General features: G+C 38.8%; 1 protein-coding gene across 14 annotated transcripts in view; it reads left to right on the top strand.

Moving 5' to 3' along the window:
- CEP350 (centrosomal protein 350) overlaps positions 1 to 21,194 on the top strand; it is an 83,718-nt gene that overhangs the window by 4,224 nt on the left and 58,300 nt on the right. For 12 of the 14 annotated variants that reach the window (XR_012629910.1, XR_012629909.1, XM_074876967.1 and 9 more), the window contains exons 2-8: positions 9,085 to 9,170; positions 10,798 to 10,841; positions 11,537 to 11,651; positions 12,424 to 12,556; positions 15,515 to 16,128; positions 16,658 to 16,768; positions 20,519 to 20,632. Coding sequence is in view for 12 of the 14 variants with exons in the window: in XM_074876967.1 (XP_074733068.1) it covers positions 9,095 to 9,170; positions 10,798 to 10,841; positions 11,537 to 11,651; positions 12,424 to 12,556; positions 15,515 to 16,128; positions 16,658 to 16,768; positions 20,519 to 20,632 (1,207 nt within the window). In the remaining 2 variants the exon portion in view is untranslated. The remainder of the gene's footprint in view (positions 1 to 9,084; positions 9,171 to 10,797; positions 10,842 to 11,536; positions 11,652 to 12,423; positions 12,557 to 15,514; positions 16,129 to 16,657; positions 16,769 to 20,518; positions 20,633 to 21,194) is intronic. The other 2 variants (XM_074876962.1, XM_074876965.1) reach the window with 2 other exon arrangements.

Here is a 21,194-nt window from a genome sequence, read left to right as displayed (position 1 = left end):
CATCCTGAATTTGTGCCAGCGTAGTAAAAGCATCCCTTAAATGGATAAGAATCCAATCTTGGAATTGCTACACCTACTCTAAAGATTTTGTTGACTTGGGTAGAATGAACTTTCTGCACCTCCTTGCACCCCTCTACCAGATGCACTGCTGTTTCTGCTAAGAAAGTTACATTGTACATAGTACACCTATGGATAAAGTCATTAACGTGATTAGTCTGGTTGTATGCCCAGATGAGGCTTTAGTCCTAGTAACATCTTTAACAGTGAGGCGTGTATTTGAAACCAGGAGCACGTAGCACTAGCTCTATTTCACATTGCCATACCTATGGCGGTTAAGAGAAGCTGCACAACGTCAGGTGAGCGACCATGATGTTCTGCTGCTGCTTCTCTTCCCCACTTCAGTTCTGGCATTGACCATGCAGCAACCAGATTCAGTTTGATAAACTGGTAGGAAGCTAACCCAACAAAAGAAAAAGTGAGTCAGTTTCTGCTGGGTTAGTGAGTTAAACTGGCTTGTGATGCAGTCAGATGAGCACTGCATCTATCACAGAGGAGTGGCAAGATTGCTAGGGAAGGTAGGGAGGAATGTATACATTCCTTCATCGCTGTCAAGTTGCTAAATCTGCTCAACTCTACCTTAGAAGTTTACATGAGGAGTGTAACTTTTTTATCAGTACAGCAGCACTGTTTGAACTGTGCTACTGATGTACTTAAACTAATATAATCCATGCTATTCAAACCAACATAAGCTGTGACAATATGAGAACAGCTATAGTGGTATAATAATGATAACCGAAGGGGTTTGGTAGTTGAGTGCAGAGAGAAAACTTTCCCGATACAGTTAATACATTATGCATGTGGCTGGATCAGAATGTCTGAGTGTAAAACTTATCCGTAGATGCAAGTGCTTGGAAGATATATGTGTATCATCATGCTAATGATATAATAGACTTTAATGGACTAGTCGATGGAGAATAAAATTACTTGTATGTGTACGTCTGAAACCTCTGTCAATATACTGGAGAAAGAATAGAGCAGGTAAATTAACTAATCAATTATACTAGGTCAATTGAAACTTACTGAACACTGACAGAAATTCTGTCTGTGTTTTAGCTTCATAAGAACACTCCTCACTGAGGGCAGAATTTCACACTAAGACCGATCCATGGCAAAAAGTGTAAAAGTTTAAAAAACCATTAACATTTTTCTCTGATATTTCCCAGTCATATTAACAGGATGTGTTATGTTTGCTAATGGCAACATGCATCAGGTGGAATTGTAATACTGAAACAGAAAAGTCTGGATTTAGGGTTTAGGCACTTAAAGCTTTTAATGGGATGGAATGATTAAAATATGAGAAAATATTTTATTGCTGGTTTTAGGTAGTTCAGGAAAAGTCTTCTCAACAGAGTCCTGGTACCAGTCTTTGTAATGCCAGGTCAGAGGCAGCGCTGGTTGTCACTGTTCTGCTTGTCGTGGGGTTTTGTTTGGCTTTTTTTTTTTTTTGACTCTCTTATGTTGTTATTGAGACATTTTTCAGACACTACTTCTGGATGCAATTTCAGAGCAAAGGCATCAAACTTGAGAAAGTGACATTTGGAACACTTTCCCGTAAGTTTTCATGCACTTTATCGTGATTTGAAAGAAAGTCAGTCTGCAGTTGACGCAGCTGCAGACAAAGTTGCTGCTCTGCTTGTATGTCCTTGGTATTGTTGGGCAGTTGAAAGCTGTTGTCTTAGACTCTCAAAATTGGCAGGTCTGGCTCTTGTATTTGGCCAGGAGGATTGCCTGTAGGTTCAAAGAAGACTTCCTCACAGTGGAGTGTTCCTTGTGAGGTGGGACAGGGCTTGTTGAAGAGTTTGAGCATATTCCGCTGAATGGATTTGTTATGGGCTGCAAGGACTGAAATCTTCTAATGTACAGTTTCTAGTAGCTGGAGATGAAACGAGTGAACTTCTGTTTTGAAGGCCAAGGAAACAAATGCAGGAGTATTTTTTTCTTGAAACTAGGTTATGTTGCTTATTTTCTTTTCCGTCATAAATGCAAAGATCTTTGAAGTCAAAGAAAATACGGAACTTCTGAATGGATAAGCAAACCTTCATGTGCATCTCCTTAATAAATGGATGCATTCTCTGTGCCTTTGTGCTCTGATTTCTTCATGAACAATGAATGAAGTTATGCTAGTTGTCACAACATTCATTTCCATAGATTTCCTCAGAGTACCTCCTAGCATGTGATACAGCAGAGTAAGACATTCAGTGCATTTTACTTTCAGTAAAACCGCTAATCCATTTTTTAATGCCAAGTTGGGTTTTTTTCCATCACTTGTGATGAAGCAGAGACACTTTTGCAAGTTGCCATGTCTTCTCATAGCAGAAGGGCATTGTAAATGTTCATCCTCAGCATGCAGTTACAGAGAATCAGATTCAGTAATGTTTCATTTGTAGAAAAATCTTCACTATAGTTTGGATGCAAATTTAGTAGCTGACTGATGCCAGTGATTTAATCTTAGAGCTCATGAAACATATTTGGATTTTTGTACTATATTTTCTCACATTTGATGGTTGTATGACTGTTGATGTCATTTATCTTCCTGGTTAACAGTTAGAGGTAGTGACATGTGTTTTGAAATTCTTTACTGCTTTTCTATCTGCAAGTGCGTGCTGTATCTTGATTGCTCATTTTTTTTGTACTACCTTAATATCCCTAAAAGTCTTTTTTAATGTTTTTCTAGCTTAAGACAGATCGAATTCTATTGGTATATTTCTTTTATTTTGAAGCATTTTGGTTTTAATTATTATTTTCCAAAGTGGTAATGATTGAAATATGAGGTTTTTTGGTATATTTACTGTTTGCATTACAAGGTGAAATACTGAATATTACCTAAAATTTTACTCGTTCAGAGCAGCTGACATTCACAAACTCCTTGGATGCTGGTGTTTGTTACTTCCAGCTTTTTCTTGCATCAGCTTTACATAATTACGTCCATTGTCATTACATACAGCCTCGCTCTTGGGGTGCAGTGCAGTCTGGACTGGTAAAATATTTCCAAGTCAAATAGTATTAGCAGCTAGTCAGATTAAATACCAGCAAAACTATCTATAAAGGCACTCTGAACAGATTGAACCCACCGACTCTGTTATCTCAGCACCATGTAAAAATTACGAGAAGAAAAATCCCCAATTTTGTAGCAGAAATAATTTTGGAGGAGCAAAGCAGAGATCACAGACTCAAGATAGTATGGTGGAGAAGTGTTAAGATGAAGTTTGTGTCCGTGAAGTGTTGTGAAGTTGTACTTGGATTTTGAGTATTACCTTCCTTTCAGAACCTTTGCCCCAGAAATACATTTAATTTGAAGGCTTATTCTATAAATGAGCATTGAAAGAAGGCGGGAGGAGGACCCGTGTGATTCTGCAGAGTCGGCTGTAAATTCTGGAGATGCGGTGCTTTTTTGACAAAAATGTCATGCATTTGTTTGTTGTGCTGGAGCTTGTCCTCAGTCCTGAGGAAGGTCAGTAAATCACCTGAATCTAATAGCTTTGATAGACTAAGTTTTCTCAAAATATCTTGAGACCAAAAAAAAGTATGTTACTCTTGTATTGAAACGCATTTTAAAAGCCCATAAACATAACAAAAAAAGTCTTAGAACAATGTATTATGAATATTTTTAGCTCATTTAAATGGGATAATGCAATATGGTAAAAGCTCAGATTCCAGAAAAATGAGTAGGTAAAGGTATTTGTATTCCAGACTCAAGCATATCATCATAAATTCTATTCTGTGGTATTTGAGGAGATGTGGAAAGTGTTTCTGGCATCTTTAAATAGAAATTCCATCACTTTCGGTGGGTTGGCTCAGAAGAAGTTTGCTTGGCTAGGTCTGATTGTGTCTGCCCACCTGTGTGTGTCTGTTATTGCCAGTAATAAGTAGCTGCACAGGCAGAGCTCCAGAGGGTCTTCAGGCTTCAGAAACCAACTTTCAATTATTTCTACATGGAAACTTAAAATATTTTTGTAAACAGGAAAGAACATCCCTAAAACCTTTTATTTGTCTCTGTGCCCATTTCCCCCACGGAGAGGTTGCGCTGTGCGAGGTGTGGGTGCGGTGGGACACGCTGGAGCAGGGCGTACAGACTCCAGTGGTATCTCCACAGGTTAAGAAGGTGGTGAAGGGAACGGTTCCCCTTTTCCCCAGTCCCACTCACTCTCCTCGAGGTAAAGGCAATAGCAGCTTCAAGCACTGGCTCCTGGGGAACAACTGTAGGTGATGATACATGACAGCAGCTAGTACAGGACTGGGACTGATCTGGCTGTTCCTCAGTGTTTCCATATTCCTTCTCATTCTGCTTGCACAGAGGTTGTAGCTTATGGTATGACATAGCTAAAACTAATAAAGTAAAAAAACCAAGAAAGCTACTTTCAGACCTTACTAGATTTCTAGTCTACTTCACTTTACCACACAATCCCATTGACTTTCTGCCTGAATAGGGCAAGAGAGACCAAGACCTAAAGAAAAGATAGCTGCTTTTATTGGCACTGCTGCCTTCTTGTAGCTTAAACTCTGTGAATTGCTGGCCTCGTGCGCTGTGTACCCAGTCTGTAGCAAAACCTGCCACTTTGGGGATTAAACATTTACGAATATCCCATAGAAGTTAATATTAATAATTTGCTTCTTTCCCTACACTTAGCAAAGTTTCATCTTTTCTCTTCTGGTATGTCTTGTGTTTTTATAAGAAACAAAGTCTTGAGGAATACTGTTCCCTGTGCATACAGGGTTTTTTCACATAACCACTAAACGTTAGTGAACATAACAGTGGGTGATCTCTCGCTCACATTCTCTGCCTTCTCTGAATCTGTATGATTCAGTTTCCTCTCCTGTTTCCTTGTTTTAGTGCCATGAGTTCTGTGTTTCCTCTTTCCTTTTCTTACTGAGGTTGTGCTACTAAGAGAAAAATCATACTGGGGGTGCTTGAAAAACTTTACAATTGGACCAATATGTCAGTTTCTTTTCTTCCTTTATGCTGTTCTCTGTGCTGATTCTTAAAAAGTTCATTCAATTTCTCCCTCCTGTCTTTCTCCATTCTCTCCCTTTTTATATCCTGCTTCTCTCACCACTTTTCTTTCTCTTTTTCCCAGCCCTGTTTTTCATCTCTTGACATTTTTGTGTACCTTTGCTAAGCGTATTCTACTTTCGTATTTCCCATTCCTTTTGAAATGCTGTCCTCTTACTATGTTGACTTGTTATTTTGTTCTCTGTTGTACCTTTCATTGCCATCCTTGGTACGTTTGCTAGTAAATGTAATGCTGGTTTCTCATCTTTTTTTATTCGGCAGTGGTTTTCTCCTCATTTACAATTTCTCCTTTCTGGTGTCTTCTCATGCGCTTTCTGATCTGTCAGTTCTCTTCAGTGTCTTCCCATAGGAACAGCATAGGAGAGAATGGTTGTCATGCCCCGTGTCCGTCCATCCCCAGTTTATTCCAGGAGTTTGGAGTATATCCTTCCCTTGCTAGTTTCCTCTTAAGTCCTTATCTGCAGCAGTTCTGCTGTGCCTTCTCTTGTGTACTTTTTTTTTGTCTTGGACAAATGAGTAAAGAATTAGATGGGCACTTGATATGGGATTGAAATGTCAGAACACAATGGTGTTTGTATCTTAGCCGAGATACAAGAGGCAAACCAGCCTCAAATGAACCTGTGTAGGATGTCTGTGTCCTCTAGAGAACAACCAAATAACCAGGAGATCAGTTCTGCTGAGTCTGCACTCTTCCACCTTTTTTCAACAAACTTTTAAGATCCTCATAGCCTTATCCAACCTGCAGATAACCTCTTGTCATCACTACTGTCTCTTCCGAAGTTCTTTGGCGTTTCATCTGTTGAGCTCAATCTCTTTGTTTAAGCTCTATATTAATAGTGGTGGATCATTTAGTGTAGCAAAAAAAAAATCTTTGTGGAGCAGTCATTTCAGAATGTAATTTTTACAATGTGTTTCTTAAAGTTGTGCATGGGACATTGAGACAACTTTTGTATTGATGTAAAATGTATGTTAAAAAAATTTAAACTGCCTTTGTGTAATTTTTTAGTTTGGTATTATTCTCTGATCAATATTAATTTCAGTGTATTTCAGTGTTTAACCGGTCCACTACCCTGCATGCAAGTCCTATAAATAGACATGGCAACTGTGTCTTGATTTATTTCTTTTTTCCCCCCTAGCTGTACTCTCGATAGCATTGAAGTGTCTTCTCTGTCTGGTTTAACTTCTTGCAGAGACAGGGTATTGAATTATGCAAGTAGTTGTTTTTTGTAGTGTGCTGCTTATTCATGTAAGTTATAGCAATAGAAAGAAGCTATTTTAGTAATCTGTAGGAATTCAAAGGCTGGTGGGAATCAACATCATTTGTAGGTAGGTTTTGAAAAGGTGATAACTTCCTCCCACCCTTCCAAAGGAGGGACATCTAAAACCCAAACCCTTACAGTTACGAAGATTACCTTGCGACTGAAAACTACTGCAGTGTTGCCTTTCTGAAACTGTAGACAGCTCCAGAATGCTCAGTTCTGACATGTCTGTCTTTTTTCCAAAGAGCAGCAACCTGAGTTAAGCAAAACTGCTCGGGGGATCTCAGCTGGCTGCACTGAAGCCAGCAAGAGTCATGTTGTACGCTTGGAGCCAGCACTATTCCTTAGGAGAAAGAAATGCAGCAGGATGCTTTGTGATTACTTCCCAGCTTGTGCAGGAAGGAGGAGAGGCTGAGTGGCCTTTTGTAGAGGGGCATCATATACTTTTGAACCAAGGCATTGAGACAGAATTACTGACCATTAGCGACCATCAGCACATAACTGTGAGTTATTAGTAGAAGTAAGGTTTTCTCACAAGTGTGTTCACTGTGTTTGACTTGTGCTCTGTTTAGCTCAGGTAAAGGACTGACAGCTTTTACTTGAGTGTCAGGATGAAAGGTATAACAAGCAATTTTAGACTTTTTTTTAATTAATCTGGTACTTTTCACAGTGACTTAAGGAATACAGAGTATATTAAAATACTACATTCACAGGGCATCATAAAATAAACGGTATAGATTTGTGTGTGTGTAATAACAAGAACAATTCTAGTCTCTAAGTTCTCCTATCCCAGTAATTCTAATGATAAGAATAAAACCCAAGCAATTACATGAAGAGAGATACTTAATCCCTTAAGAAGTGGTTGCTTGTCCAAAAGTTCTCTTATGCTAAATTTACCTATTGAATAGGTTTTGTTATATTTGTGTTTGGGCAAGAAACTCATAATGGTATGAGATGATGTTTTCAGTGGCTCTCAAATTGGCTCTTTATGGAAAATTTTTCCCATTTTTATTAATATTTGTTTCTACATTTCTAGCACAACTCTTTGCTTCAGTGATGGAGAAGATCAGTTAAGATGATTTCCAGGGCAGGGCAGTGTTATGATTTACAGCATGACTGATGTGAGGCACAAAGCTGTGGTTCTGCATGAGTGAGTTCTGCAGCACCTGTCCTAGAAGCAGAATTTTCTAACTTTGCTTGACTCACTACCCATGACTAGATACTTAAAAAACAAAACATCCTCCACTTCTTTCTGGAATTTCTGCATTATTGTGGACTTCACTAATGTGTGTGTATGTGTGTTTTTCTGTACCTATGTATATAAGCTCACATACCTTTTCCACACTCTTTCAAACACTTACTTGGATTCTTTAAAGAAAGTTAGAAATAAAGATCTTTTGAAAACCTGTGTTCTTACTATTGATAGTCTTTCTTGGGGCATAAGAACAGTTTTGTGGGATAACTTACTGCCATAAATACTAGCTGTATGACTGAACGTGAGGACCAAACTTCACTGTTGGTCACTGTGAGTATCCTTAGAACCATGTATGATAAAAATCCTTGTCACAAAATATACAGGCAATGATCTGCTCCAGTAAGTAGTACACAATGTTAATTTTGTGGGGTATTTAGTCACCTTTTATCAGAAGAATGACCTTTATATTTGAATGGCCTTTTATGTGGCACACTATGTATGGAAGTGAAAGCAAAAGAAATTTTCAGAAAATAAGAAAAATGGTATCTGGGAGTGCCTAAGAGAAGAGAGAGGAAAATGTGGCTTTATGATTCTTTCAGAGGTCCAGAATTTCTGTGGTCACCTAATTTTTCTTTCCATAACAGAAATGTCCTCAGTCTGTTGTGCAGACAGCTCAGTGAGCACATGCTGCCAGATAGGAAGTCCTTGGTGAGAGGGTCGTGGCAGTACTAATCAGAGTTCTTGTTGGCTGTATGAGCTCCTCTTAGATCTCTCAAACTTACTTTTTTTCCTCATGTAGCACTTCTTTAAAGTCTGTTACAACTTTATGTATGACAGCCCATCTTTTGCAATGAAAGTAACAAGAAATAACTATTTGCATAAATTACCTGCCTTTTCTTTTAAAAATTAACTCTCCTCATTGAGTAGTTTTTTTTTTCTCCTTTATTAAAAACTCCTTTGGTGATAGTGACTGCTTGGTTTGTTACTCAGAGTTCACCTTTTTAGATTCGCTCTGAGTCATGCCTTTGAAGTTCACAGGAAGACAACAGTAGCTCCAGTCCTGTCTTTTCCCGGCTCTAGTGTCCTGCTGCACAGTTCTGTTCTGCCTTTTCTTTTAACAGGGATGAGTGACACATTCATCAGGCAGAGTTGGGTATTTTTGCCAAACGTTTATAGGTTCAAGCCATGCAGTGCTGCCCCTGTTAGCCTTTCATGTGCAGTATTTCACTGTGGTCATCTTCAGACTTGCTGGAATACTTATTACTAAGATCTAAATTGCGTGACCTCTGGGTTTGCTTTTGTCAAGTTCGCTCTTCTTTGTAACAAATAAGAACAACAACAAAACCCTCTTTATTGACAGAATTATGTGGTTTCTGAAAAACTGCAAGCAAATGCATTTGTGAGTTGGTGCTGCTCTTCTGATCTTGTTCACGATGCAAGTTTGAAATCATCATGAGGTGAACATTCATCATAGTGGTCAAGGTTATGTTCTCTTTAGCGTAAGATACATTTGTTCTTGCTTTATACCTCTTTGATTCTTATATGACTATTTTTTGTAGATAAATTGACATGATGTGGAGCAACAAGTCAAATGAGGTGCCTCTACAAAATCCGAGGCATAACCAAAACAAGGATTCTACCAGAGGTATGGATTTTCTCTGTTTTATTGCCTCATTTTAGATGATGTTTTATCATGAGTTGTTTGAAACTTTGGGGAGTTTTTGTAGAAAGCATTCTCCATTCTCAATTTGGAAGCTAAGACCATGTGTTATACAGCTTCCTTTTTGCAGAGGTAGCAGTTTCATACTCTGATCTGCAGAGTATTCACTGATCTGCATTAGAAATTGCCAGCCTATGATATGGTTGCCAAGATGGCACAGAGACAGATTTTTTTGAGTGCTGTAGAGGAGGAGCAGTGCAGGAACAGAAACTGGGAACTGTAGGCTCTTGAAAGAAATGACGGGGAGGCAGTCGCTCCTGACTCTTGCCCAGTTCCAAAGTGGTAGAGAGCTAAAGACACTTGAATAGCAGCAGTACATCATCCCTAAGGTGATTTGCAGCACTTTTGTCTCCCTGAACTGGAGAAATCCTGTTAGCTTTTGACTGTCATGATTACTCTAATTTAGGAAAGGGGGTGGTGGTGTGGAAATTGCAGTTCCTCTGAGAGGAAGAAAGCTCTAGTCTGTAGAGCAGCTGAGTCGCATGCTAAGTCTGTGATTCAAGATCAGTCTTATGATCTCCACTATGACAAAACTGAACTCCAGAAGTTATTTTGAAAGTAGAGACAGATTATTATTTTATCTGCAGGAGGACATTATTGCTGATTGTTTCCTGTGATATGTTCAGTTTCTTTTAAAATTACATACCTTGTAAAACTGAGGTGTTCTGTAGACATGAAGCACCATCTTGTGAAGTCAAAGCGAAGTTGTTTCTATGCTATTTCATTAACTTTTCCATTGTGGTGTTGCATCTTACCTGAAAAGAAGTTGGCAGGTTTTTTTAAAAAAAAAAAAAATTTCCTTATAGTAAACTTTCTAATACTACTACTCTCCATGGTTCTGATGCACATTAAGGTTTTGGATGTTGCGTTGTGTAAAACATTAGATTAGAAGAAAACCATTAGAAACCAAAAGAAGAGGGGAACTGAGGAAGTAAATATTTTTAGAGGAAAATATTATTGCATCCTACTGAACTGGATTGTGCATACAGCACATGCTGTCTGTTAGATGAAAAAGATGAAGTTGATTAGTGCCTTCTGCTTGTTCTTTGCAAACATTGCATCTATTTTATTTGTAGGGTGTACAGTTCAAAATGATTACTATTCAAAATTCACATGTTCAAAGCTTGGTTTTTGAGTAGAGTCTTTCAGTGATCACGTATTCATGCTTAGCTTACTGAAGAAGAAAATGGAAGGGGGAAAAAAGTAAAACTGTAGCTTAATGGAAAATGTAAGATATTTGTGTTGGGGTAGATAATCAGTTTTATTTTATCTTCTAAACATCTTCTATGACGTGTGGTAGATTTGATTTCAAGTGTAATAATGCATTCAACCTAACTTAGTGAGCTCATTAAATTCTACATTACATATTTTATTGCTCTGTTAAGATGAGTCTTGACTGATAATAGCCTCATAGAAGAGATTTACAGGCTGGGATTGAGTCATTAAAAGAACTTGATTAGTGAACCCATGAAAATTGTTTTGAAGCAACATTTTATTTCATTGTTTTCCATGTACTAATGAGAAATTTATTTCTTTGTTTCTGCCCTGTAAGATCTAACTGCAGCATGGGCTACTTTTTCTCAGACTAAGGCTGCTGTAAGTACTGGGTTTTTTTCTCTCTCTTTTTTTTTCTTATTCTTTTTCAAATTGGTTAATGGCTACAAAGGCTTTAACCAAAGTATTATTTTGCTCAGTGATTGTCTATTAAACAAATTGAAAATAGGTAAAGCAGTATATGCACGTTGAACATCTTGGAAAAAGTTTTCCACACACAGTAGAAGAAATTTTTGCCACAGCAGACTTAGTCTTGAGTGTAGTAATACCTGCTAAGTCTTGAGTGTAATACTACCTTTCTATTTAAGAAAGTGGCAACTTCTTATTTTTCTGAAATCGAAAAAATAGCTCTCCTGCTTACCCAAAGTAGTCGAACTGGGACAACACCAGTGTATTTCATAAACAACACCAGTGTATTTCATAGTTTTCCATCTTTGAGCATTGGAATTGCTGTCTTTCTGTGGGAATTTAACTTAAGATATCACACTTGTTTCTAAAACCTGACTTCAGTGAAGCCAGACAGCTTGGTTTTTTGGGGAATGCAGCTCTTTCCCATAGCCTTGTCCCTCTCTTCTTTTAATAGCTGAGCATCAGTGTGGGGTTTTACATGTGGAGTCTTGTGTTATGCAGTTTTATTCTTTATGAAAATGATGAAAAATCTGTCATGTTAAGGGAAAAAAATCTGTGGCTTAAAAATCAAACCCAATATTCTAATTTGCATTATCTTCACATCCTAGCTACGCCATATAGAAAATAAATTGGAAATAGCTCCCACCAGCACGGCTGTATTCGATTCTGTCATGGATGCCAAGAAGCCCTCTGCTAGCACTAGCAGGAAATTAAGCAGAAAGGGTATGTATTATTGAGGACATAGCCTGTGAGGCAGGGTGAAGCCACTGCATTCTGGGAAAACTTGGTTCCTCCTCCCTGCCCCCGAGTTGTCTCCTGCTAGTGATCTTTATTCATGAAACTCTAATTGCCAAGGAGAAACTAATGTTTTCTTCCCTTAGCTTAAGAAGGAAAGTGTGCTATCATAGTCACTTGGTTAGAGGGAGTGATAGGACTTCCCCCACACTGTGAGCGAGCAGTGCTTATCCCATTCTGATACCATGTTTTTGGGGACGTTTTGGATAACAATTGTATATGCCTGTGTTTACACTGGACTAGCTGTTTATATTTTTTTAATGTTTGTCAACTATTACACCCCGATAGAATGCTAAATGTGATTCTCCCTTTATTTCATTTAAGGAATTCATTCATTTGCTTGTAAGGAATAAGCCCTTGTTTTAAATACTATTTAGAGCATTCTGGTAGTGTGCCACTGGAGAAAAACAGACAGATCGACCTCTAGTGGTAACACAGTCAACTTTCACAGATTTAGTTGCGTATAATTAAAGTTCAGGCATTATTATCTCTCTTTAAATATGATCATTGTTTCAAGCACTTACCACCTTGCTCCTAGTTGTTGAAATCAGCTTGTTGAAAAAGAGAAGGGAGTACTTTAAATGCTATTTTGGAGTGCTGCTTGAACCCAAGAAAAACTGTGTTCTTAATTGTTCAGCCCCAAGAGCTTTCTCTTTCTGGAGAGATAGGTACATAGAGGATTCTTTGGTTTCTGCTTCAGCTTCCCGGTCCTCCAGCCAAAATAAATCAAGCAAGGAGAAGTCCTCACGCAGCCCTCTTCGAGCGACCACTCTTGAAAGCAATGTGAAAAAAAGCAATCGTGTGGAATTTCGTGAACCATTGGCTTCATACAGGTTAGTGCTGGGACAGTTCACGATTAAAGAAAAATATGCTAAAACCAGAATTAAGCTAATAGTGATGTTTTTGACAACTCCTCCAAAATTGATTTGTTTCCTCCCCTCATCCACCCGCATGAGCAGCATGTGGCGTTGGACAAAAGCGTCCAACGCTTTTTAAAAAATGTTACAAATTTGTTTTTTTGTTCGGTGAATATGAGTTTAAAGTCAAACATGTTGAAATGGGGCCAGATCATCAAGTTGATGTGGCTATGGCCTCAGTGACCTGATAGGTTTGATAGGTATTTAGTTTCAGTAATAAGGACCAAAAAGAGTGTTTCCTCCTGCTTTTCCAACTCTGTTTCATTAGTTCTTCAGCACATGTTCCCGAATGTATTACCATAAGACAGTGTAGAGCAAGAACATCTAGTGCTAAAGATGCAGTCCGTTACTGTGTGTGTGAGAAACCCAGATGAGAACAGCTGTGTCAAGGAGCGAAAGTGGCACAGAATATTGTAGGCCGTGGAACATGCTGGGGTGTGAGGAATGAAGGAAAATACAGAAAACCTGGTTTTCCTAGGTTACGTTAAATACTTTCAAAAAGAAAGAGAACCTGCAGCAGAAATAAACTAGTTATAACTTGTCGTAGTATCAGAGCCTAGAAAACTTTTGTCATAACTTCTTCAGTTCCTCTTGTTTTAAAGCAGTGTGTGTTCTTTGCACAGGCATCCATGATGAATAGCTTCGTTGGGTTGGTAATAGTTTTTTATTGGGTTCTAACACATACTTTGCATTTTTTTCTAAATCAGGGCTTCTCAACCTTTCCTTCACCACGGACCCCTTTTAAATACATTTTGTGTCCACGGACCACCAAGACTTAATTCAAGATTTAAAGCACTAGACTGCATCAAATATTCATTTCAATTTTCTCATGAAGGGTCTTCAAATGTGGAGAGAAGGGGAAATAAGTTAATCTGTTGATGCACATGCTCCTATTATAATATCTTTATTGCAGTGATTCCGGATGAATTTAAAATAATAGCATCAACACTCTTCTTGCTCAAATGGCCCATTTCATGCTATTGTAACATGCTAATTCCGAATTTGATGCCAATTTTTACATTAAAATTTGATGAAAAGTGTTTATAATTCTTCTCACCTCCCCCGTTGTTTCTCTGTGTCCAGTCACCATATATTGCTGTTTACGGGTCCAGGGCCACCACTTGGAGGAACAGACTTCAGGTCCATTGTGGCCCTATCGAGGGCTGTTGGGTGAAGAAAATGTCTTTAAGAAAAAAACCACCTAAAGTGGGTCCCACCAACTATACCAGCACTGAATATACCAGTGTCAGGGCAGGCAGGGGCAGGGGGCTTGAGTATGAGGGGAGCATTAAGGGGAGGGGGATGTGGGAAAAGGAGGTGCAGTGCTTGCCATGGGCCAGACCAAATGTTTCTGGGCTGGACATTCCCCACCCCTGCTTTAAGCCTTCGTGGACCCCCTGTGACTACATCACGTCCCCCCCAGGGGTTGGCGGACCACAGGTTGAGAACCACTGCTGTAAATGTTCTCCCAGTGAAGTCAAATTGCTGTTGACTGATTAGAGTGGAGTTGGGACAGTATTTGTTTTGGTTGTTTTTTTTTAATCCCACTACATCTCTATTAATAATTGTTATCCTAACATTTAAGTTTTGTGTTCCTTTTCCACTTCTCGTGTCAGCTATGAGGTGGTTCTTCTTTGTTGCGTGGGAGACTAATTTGGATCAGTTGTGTAATCTTGGGTCAGTTCTGTTAATTGAACAGCTCTGTTGTCTACCCTATCTGGAATAATTTACATACATCAGTTATTTGTTTTAAAAACATGTAAATTTAACAGACTTGAGGGAAAAGAAAATGACAGCAACTAGACTCATGTCATTATATCCAGTTGAAAAGAATAGTGTTCTTGCAGTAAGAAGTGGCATTGGGGGAATTAATTTGGGGATTAACATCAGAGCTGTTACGTTAATGCGTTACTGCTTCTCTGAGAACAGCCTGAAGTCAATGCTTAAAGCGTGTGTAGAAAAACAAAACCAGAATAATGGGTAGAACAATCTGTGTGCATGTATATATACTTTTGGTGAAATTCTGTGCAATTAAACCACTCAATTTTTATGTTGATTGATAATGACTACTACACCATATAACAGGAGTGTGCTACTAGAGGAAGAGAGATAGACGATTTCACAAGTATCATGTTATGACCTGGCTTAAACGGGTTGTTTAAACATACTTGCTGAAGAAGCAAGCCAGGTAGATTAGGTGCTGGATTTTCACATCTTCAGCACCTCATCAGTAAAAATATTAATTTTTTTTTTTCCTAACAATGTATGTACCATGACTTTATTCAAATATACAGTCTGTTTTTCTGTGAAAAAATGCTGAGAGATCCTTAGTTTGAATTTCTAAGCTCTCAGTAAGCTTTACATTTGTTGCGATACAGCCAGTTCACTCTGAAGTTCTTGTCAGGGACTTGCCTTTTTATGCTCAAATACAGGGAAGGGTTTTTTGGGGCAATTTATTTTTTTCTCAGCTAATGAATGTGCTGTTGAGGAGCTGTGCATGTGTGAATATGTATTAATTATGCTTCTCAAGTTTTACACTTGGTTTTTATTTAAAGTGTTTTTAAATTGAAGAGCGACATTACTGCTTGCTGATTTTTCTATATGCCCTAATTTCAGCTCTTCAACTTTATATATATAGTCCTGTTCAGAGAGAGAGTGCAGAAAATGAAATTTTGAACAGAAACCTCTTTCAGTTTTGTCAGACTTGCACTATTAAATGTGTGGTGATCAAATTTTAAAAGAACTTGCCTTTAAAGTGGAGACAAGGTATAGGAAGTCATGCTTTCAATTGATGAACATGCTCATTGCTGGGTTGGAAGATCCTACAGTTGTGTTTCTGATGGTGACTTTTGTTTTTTCCTTCTATTACATCAGGGATACATATAGTTCTCTGTCTTACCACAGTTCTAGCCAACTTGAGGCCAAGCAACTGCTGTCTAGTTTGGACTTCAGCGGAGCAGAAGGGAAGACTGAAGTAACAGGCCATACGATACATGACCGAGAGGAGCGGGATCTACACAGCAGAGATTTTGAAAGCCCATGTTCTTCTGCTGCAGATGAGACTGTTGTTAGATATTTGAATGACCGACCAGCAATTGATGCCTTGCAGAATAATGAGGCATTTCTTAAGGTTGCAATACCTCCAAGGCTGGAAGAGGAAAAAACTAGTGGCTCCAGAGGAGACGAGAGTAGCACTAAAACTCAGAGTAACACATCCCAGGACAGTGAACTGAAAGTGTCTTCCCCTTCTGCCACAAGTACTTCTAGTGCTCATAGGCTGGAAATCCTGAAACGGCAGCAGCATGATGCTAAGTTGGAGAAGCTGAAGGAGCGGATTCGGAAGCAGTGGGAGCATTCTGAAGAGCTAGGTGGCAGAGGGCAGCACTCGGGATATGCCGAGCAGCCTGTCGTGGTCACAAACGTGGAGAATGCGGTGACTCCTAAAGTCAGGAAAGTGGCACCTGCACCTGCTGCTCCATCATACAGAGGTACGGGGGTGCAGAATCCCTCCCTGTCGATTATATGTGGTGAAGGAGCGGAGTTCAATTCATTGAGTAACATGTCAAGGCATGGACAGGACTCATAGCTGCGTTTGAGCAATATGGGAGTGGGTAGCATGGTTTGATCACAGATACGGACAAGAGAGAGAAGAAATTCTTGCCAGTTGACAGAAATGTGGCTTCTTTTGACATTCTTCCTGTGTCTTCTTACAAATTACTGTAAAAAAGAAGCTCGCTCTATTAATATTTGGGTTCATTTCATTTTTTTATGGTTCCAGAGCTTAGTAACATTGTATCAGTTGAGAGAGCCTTTCACATTTTTAATAATCTTTTCTTCACCCAGTCCACTGTTTTTCAACTGTGAGCAAGGGGCAGGCTGGTATATTGCTTTCTTCTAATTTAAGCATTAGAAATTCAAGAAGTTTCTTCCTTGGCAGTTTCCCACCCCTTCCACTTTGAAAAAGCTTTATTTACATTTTACACAGTTATTTTAAACTCTTAAATTGTTTACTTTCAGGTTTCAATCCTCCTGAAACAAAGATTCGCGCTCTGGATGGAAAGATCTGGCGTGAGGAGGAATTTCACATTAGTCGGGAGCTGTATAGAGATATAGCACTCCAGTTAACAGGTGAGACAAACTGCACGCATTAAGCCACACAACCTTCTCTTAGGAGGCAGAGAAATTTATATTGTGCAAGTCTGCAAAGTCAGGGAAACAAAAAATTGAAGCAATGAGTGTTAAACATATTGGACCTCTCTCCACAGAAGGACTAACTTGTTGAACACTAAAATGGAAAAAAAAAAATCCTTCTTCCCATTCTTTCATTAAAATAGTTTTAATAGAAAATCAATCCTGAAAAGAATCAAGTGATTTCTTTGAAATAGGAGTTAAAAAAAAAAGTCTTCCTTAGGACAATTTTTGTTTACTTTTGTAACTTCTTTATACATGTTTGTGTGAATGAATACAATTTCCTGTTTAAAGGGACAAAACCAAACCACTTTTTGGTTTTGATAAAACCTATATTATCTAATGGGAACAATTCTGATTTTTTTTGCCATCTTTAACACCATTAAAGTCATTTTGTGCACTGTATGTTGAAGCCTGAATTCTACTGCCTTCAGTATAGTGTTAACAAATTGTCAGTTGGAAGCTGCTTTGGGAATTGTTAGTGGTTTAGGTAGAATGTATAGAGGGGAGATGGGGGCATCTGCAGTGGAAAGTCTCTGGGAATGCTTATTTAAAATGCAGTAGGTAACCTGCAGGAAAAGGGGTATGCCTTCAGGTGTGTGTGGTAGGAGTGAGATTATATGGCATTAGGTTGGTTTAATATCTCTGAACTTGGAGAACTTTAGTACTTTATATCAGAATAATACAAGTCGTCTTGAAGTTCTTGGAGAAATTTATGTCCCATAGATTTGTACTCATGGACTTTTTTAGAGGTCTTCCCTGGACTCCCTGAGGAGGGGGAGAACAGGTAGACCAGAAGAAGGTTTAAGAAACCTTTTAAATAATCTAAGTTTTATTTCCTCTACAACTCTTTTACCTTCATTATTGTAAGGCTTGGATAAGATACAGGAGGGGAGACTTTGTAACTTTGCAGTGGTACATTAACAGAACGTTACCTTTGGGGTTTATTCCACATGAGGATGTAGGAGAGAATGTTGAATGCTAAAAGCTTAGAAAACTGCTACTCATTCCTCTTTGCTTAATGGTCTTTGAAAAACATTAAATATTATTGTTGCAAAATGGCAACACAGGAAAAAAGATCTCTTTTAGGTGATGAACTCATTTAGCAACACAGTATTCTGATGCTTAAAACTATGAGCAAAGGTGATAAAAAAAATCCTGTATTGACAGTTAATGCTGGTAAAAGACCAAAACAGTAATACATGCTTTATGTTTTCCAATGTACTGCTCCAAGACCCAGTCTTCATTAATTTTTCACTCTGGAAAACTGCAGTACCATCGGCAGCTCTTTCCTCTGGGTGATCTAGGGTAGGATGCCCAAGTGTGCTTTTTGATTTGCTAGGCTGGTTACAGTAGAGCGCTGTGAGGTTGAATTGCTTTTGACTGACTGAGTTGCGGGAGGAGATCAGATTAATAAAAAGGAAGAGAATGGAAGATAAAAATCCCCTGAGAACCTCTAGTTTTGCAGCTTAAGAGTTTGCATATTAAGAATAACTTTTCTTGCTGGTCAAAACATTTAAGATCAGAGGAAAATTTGATGAGATTGTAAACTTGTAGGTGTCTTTGTATGCTGATAGTATAGTGGCTGGTATGGAAATTATTAGACTTCAGTTTTCTTTTGCTTGTACAGCTTGACAAGGTACTGAGGAATCCTTCTGTTATCACTCAGAAAGAAGAGTCACTTCTTTTCAGTAAAATTGTTTTGCAAATACTCTATTCAGCATCAGTCTGTGAAAGTAATGCCAAATTTCTAGAGACTTTTAATCTACGCTAGCATTTATTTTTTAAATTTTGACAAGCATAATATAAATGATTCATGAGCTCTGTATTGAAATCCAGATTTTTTGAAAAGTTTTGTTGAAGAGGTCCAATTAAAAAGGCACTTGGATCATGCATGTGTTCAGTTGACTTCTGCCTACAAAAGGGAGGAGCTGTGTGTGTGTTCATCCATACTGTCCTGATGCCATGTGTAGAACAGCTGTTGTGGAACGTGTCTCCTTTCTGACCTGAAAAGATTATATTGAATAGCTGGTTTCAAGTAATCAAATGCTGGTGCTGTACATAATATATACTGTAAATGTATTTTTAGGTTGTTGGATTATCTATCCATGTGTTAATTCTGTATTAAAGTTACAGCGTGTGGAGTTTTGGGTGTGTACAGTCAGTTGTATCAAAACTGTTCCATGTTCTCTAGTGCTAAAATAAGCTATAAGATCTCCATTATCTACGGAAGCCTTGTTCCTTACTGCAACAAGATTTTTACATGTAAGTGTAGACCGTAGAGAATGTCTTTATCTTCATTTAGCAGTTAGGCTAAAGGATATTGTATGGAACCCAAGCTTCCAGTAATTCTGTCTTAAAGGTGTTCAGGATTGGCCGTACTAGAACAAAATTGCTGTAATATGAATAGAGTGAGTGGGAAGCAGCCTGCGCTTTCCTGGTATCAGGAAGGAACTGTTTGTCACTGAAAATGGTGAGGAGGCAAGCTAGATTTCTGCAAAAGCAGTCATTGAGGCCTCTGGTACTTGATGCATTGATTCTGTCTTCCCTGCACTTGTTGTCAGCCTCAAAGACAACTGGAAAATCTGTAAGGGAAGGATATTAAGGGGGAGAAAGACTCTTAAAATTCCATTCCCACATACTTTAATATGACTTGTTGTTCTGTCTCTGATACTTGCTATAGTCATCCATCAAAGAGTGGATTCAGCTGAAATGAGGGGCTGTAAAAGTTAGTATTGGCATCTAAATAAAGCTTCAGATGTATCTGTGGAGAAGGTTGCATCCTGATTGTTTTAGGTTGTCTGATCACATTCTTTATAGAAGAGGAACAGGAAAACAGTGATAATAGTGGCCATGGAGTTCCTTATCTACAGTTCACTTTTGGGATTAAGAAAATAACATCTTCAAGGCATGTAAACTAAAGTGCTTCAACAAATCTTTGAAAATGTCCAGTGTAGACTGCTGAGACTGAATACACAGCTTGCCTGTCCTTGAGCAAAGCTTGTCTCTGCTGTGTCCCTTGGGCAGCTGGGAAGCCCATTCAGTGGGCTGGTGATTGAGCCACATCTCAGGTCTCCTTTTTGAAAACATGGTAAAATATGACTTTCTCTTTGGTAAGTGTTCTTGGCATCTCTAAAGCCTGTGTAAATGAGGGCTGAAGTGATATAGAATAGTTCTGCATCACTGGGTGAATTCTGTGACAAGTTTTGCAGAAAGCAAAGCACACGGGTATCCTGTCTTTCATGCTTCTGCATGGAGGCAACGAGTGCTGTCATGCGTTAATCTGGAAGCAGCAGCCCGTGTGTTGCAGGAGTGAAGGAACTACGTGTTCCTGTGGAACATGAGTACTGTAAAATATAACATCTGTAGTAGAAGAGAACCAACAATTGTTCCTGTCAAACTGTCAACATTTCTTTTAAAGTTGAAAATGAACTTTGTAAACATGGTGTTGCTGTGGCTTTGCTGCGCTCCAGTGCGTAGGTAAATAGCGCTTGATTGAACATTTTCATGCTATGAGGATTTTAAAATGCTGGACTGGGAGTAATTGATCTCAATATGTAATCTGGGAGAGTCAGTGAATTCTATTGTGTTTCTCTGAGTTCCAGTTTTTCAAGGTAAATGTTGAAGCAAGCTTGTTACTCGATGTTCTTTCCTGTGACATATCACTTAACAGCTTTTGTTTGTTTTTAGAGGATTCAACAGTGAAAGGAAAACCTAGTGAGAGAAACAAAGAGAAAAAAGCACCCAGACCAGTGCGAAAAGTGCAAAAACTGACACGGTTGTCAAGTCCAGAGTCCAAACAAGGTGACTAATTCTACTGTAGAGGGAAGACTGTCGCATGTCCTTCAGAGATGAGTTTTATCTCAAGAAGTAAAGAAAAATTAAAGCATATTGCTTTCAAAGTCTTCTCAGATGTGTAACAATGCTGTTGTAGTGTGTTTGTAGATTATATGCTGCACTGGGGATGTGTATGTTTTTGTGGTTAATTGGTTGGCTGTATGTGCTTTTTTAGTTTATTTTAATTTTCTGCCTTTCCACTTGCTGTGTTCACCTTATGGAAACTGCTGAAGAGTGTGTATTTCTTGGGGGCGGGGCGGTATCTTTAGGTATCTGTGAGGCCAACACAGACAAAAGCAGCAATAGTTCTGAATCCTGCTCTGTTTTGCTTGTGTTGAAGCTGATTAGCGCCTGACCTATAGCTCAGTGAATAATGCTGAGAAGAGGAATGGAGATGATACCAAAATCAGTCAGCGGGACTTGCCGAGTTGCCCTTTACTTGAATTGAGGGGCTGTACTGAAAGCTGTTCCCTGGTAGGATTTCTCAGCAGGGAAGCAGAGAACAGGATGTCTTTTTGGCTCTTCTCTG

This window comes from Strix uralensis, chromosome 8, assembly GCF_047716275.1.
Source record: "Strix uralensis isolate ZFMK-TIS-50842 chromosome 8, bStrUra1, whole genome shotgun sequence".
NCBI lineage: Eukaryota > Metazoa > Chordata > Aves > Strigiformes > Strigidae > Strix > Strix uralensis.
This window is presented reverse-complemented; position numbering and strand designations above follow the sequence as displayed.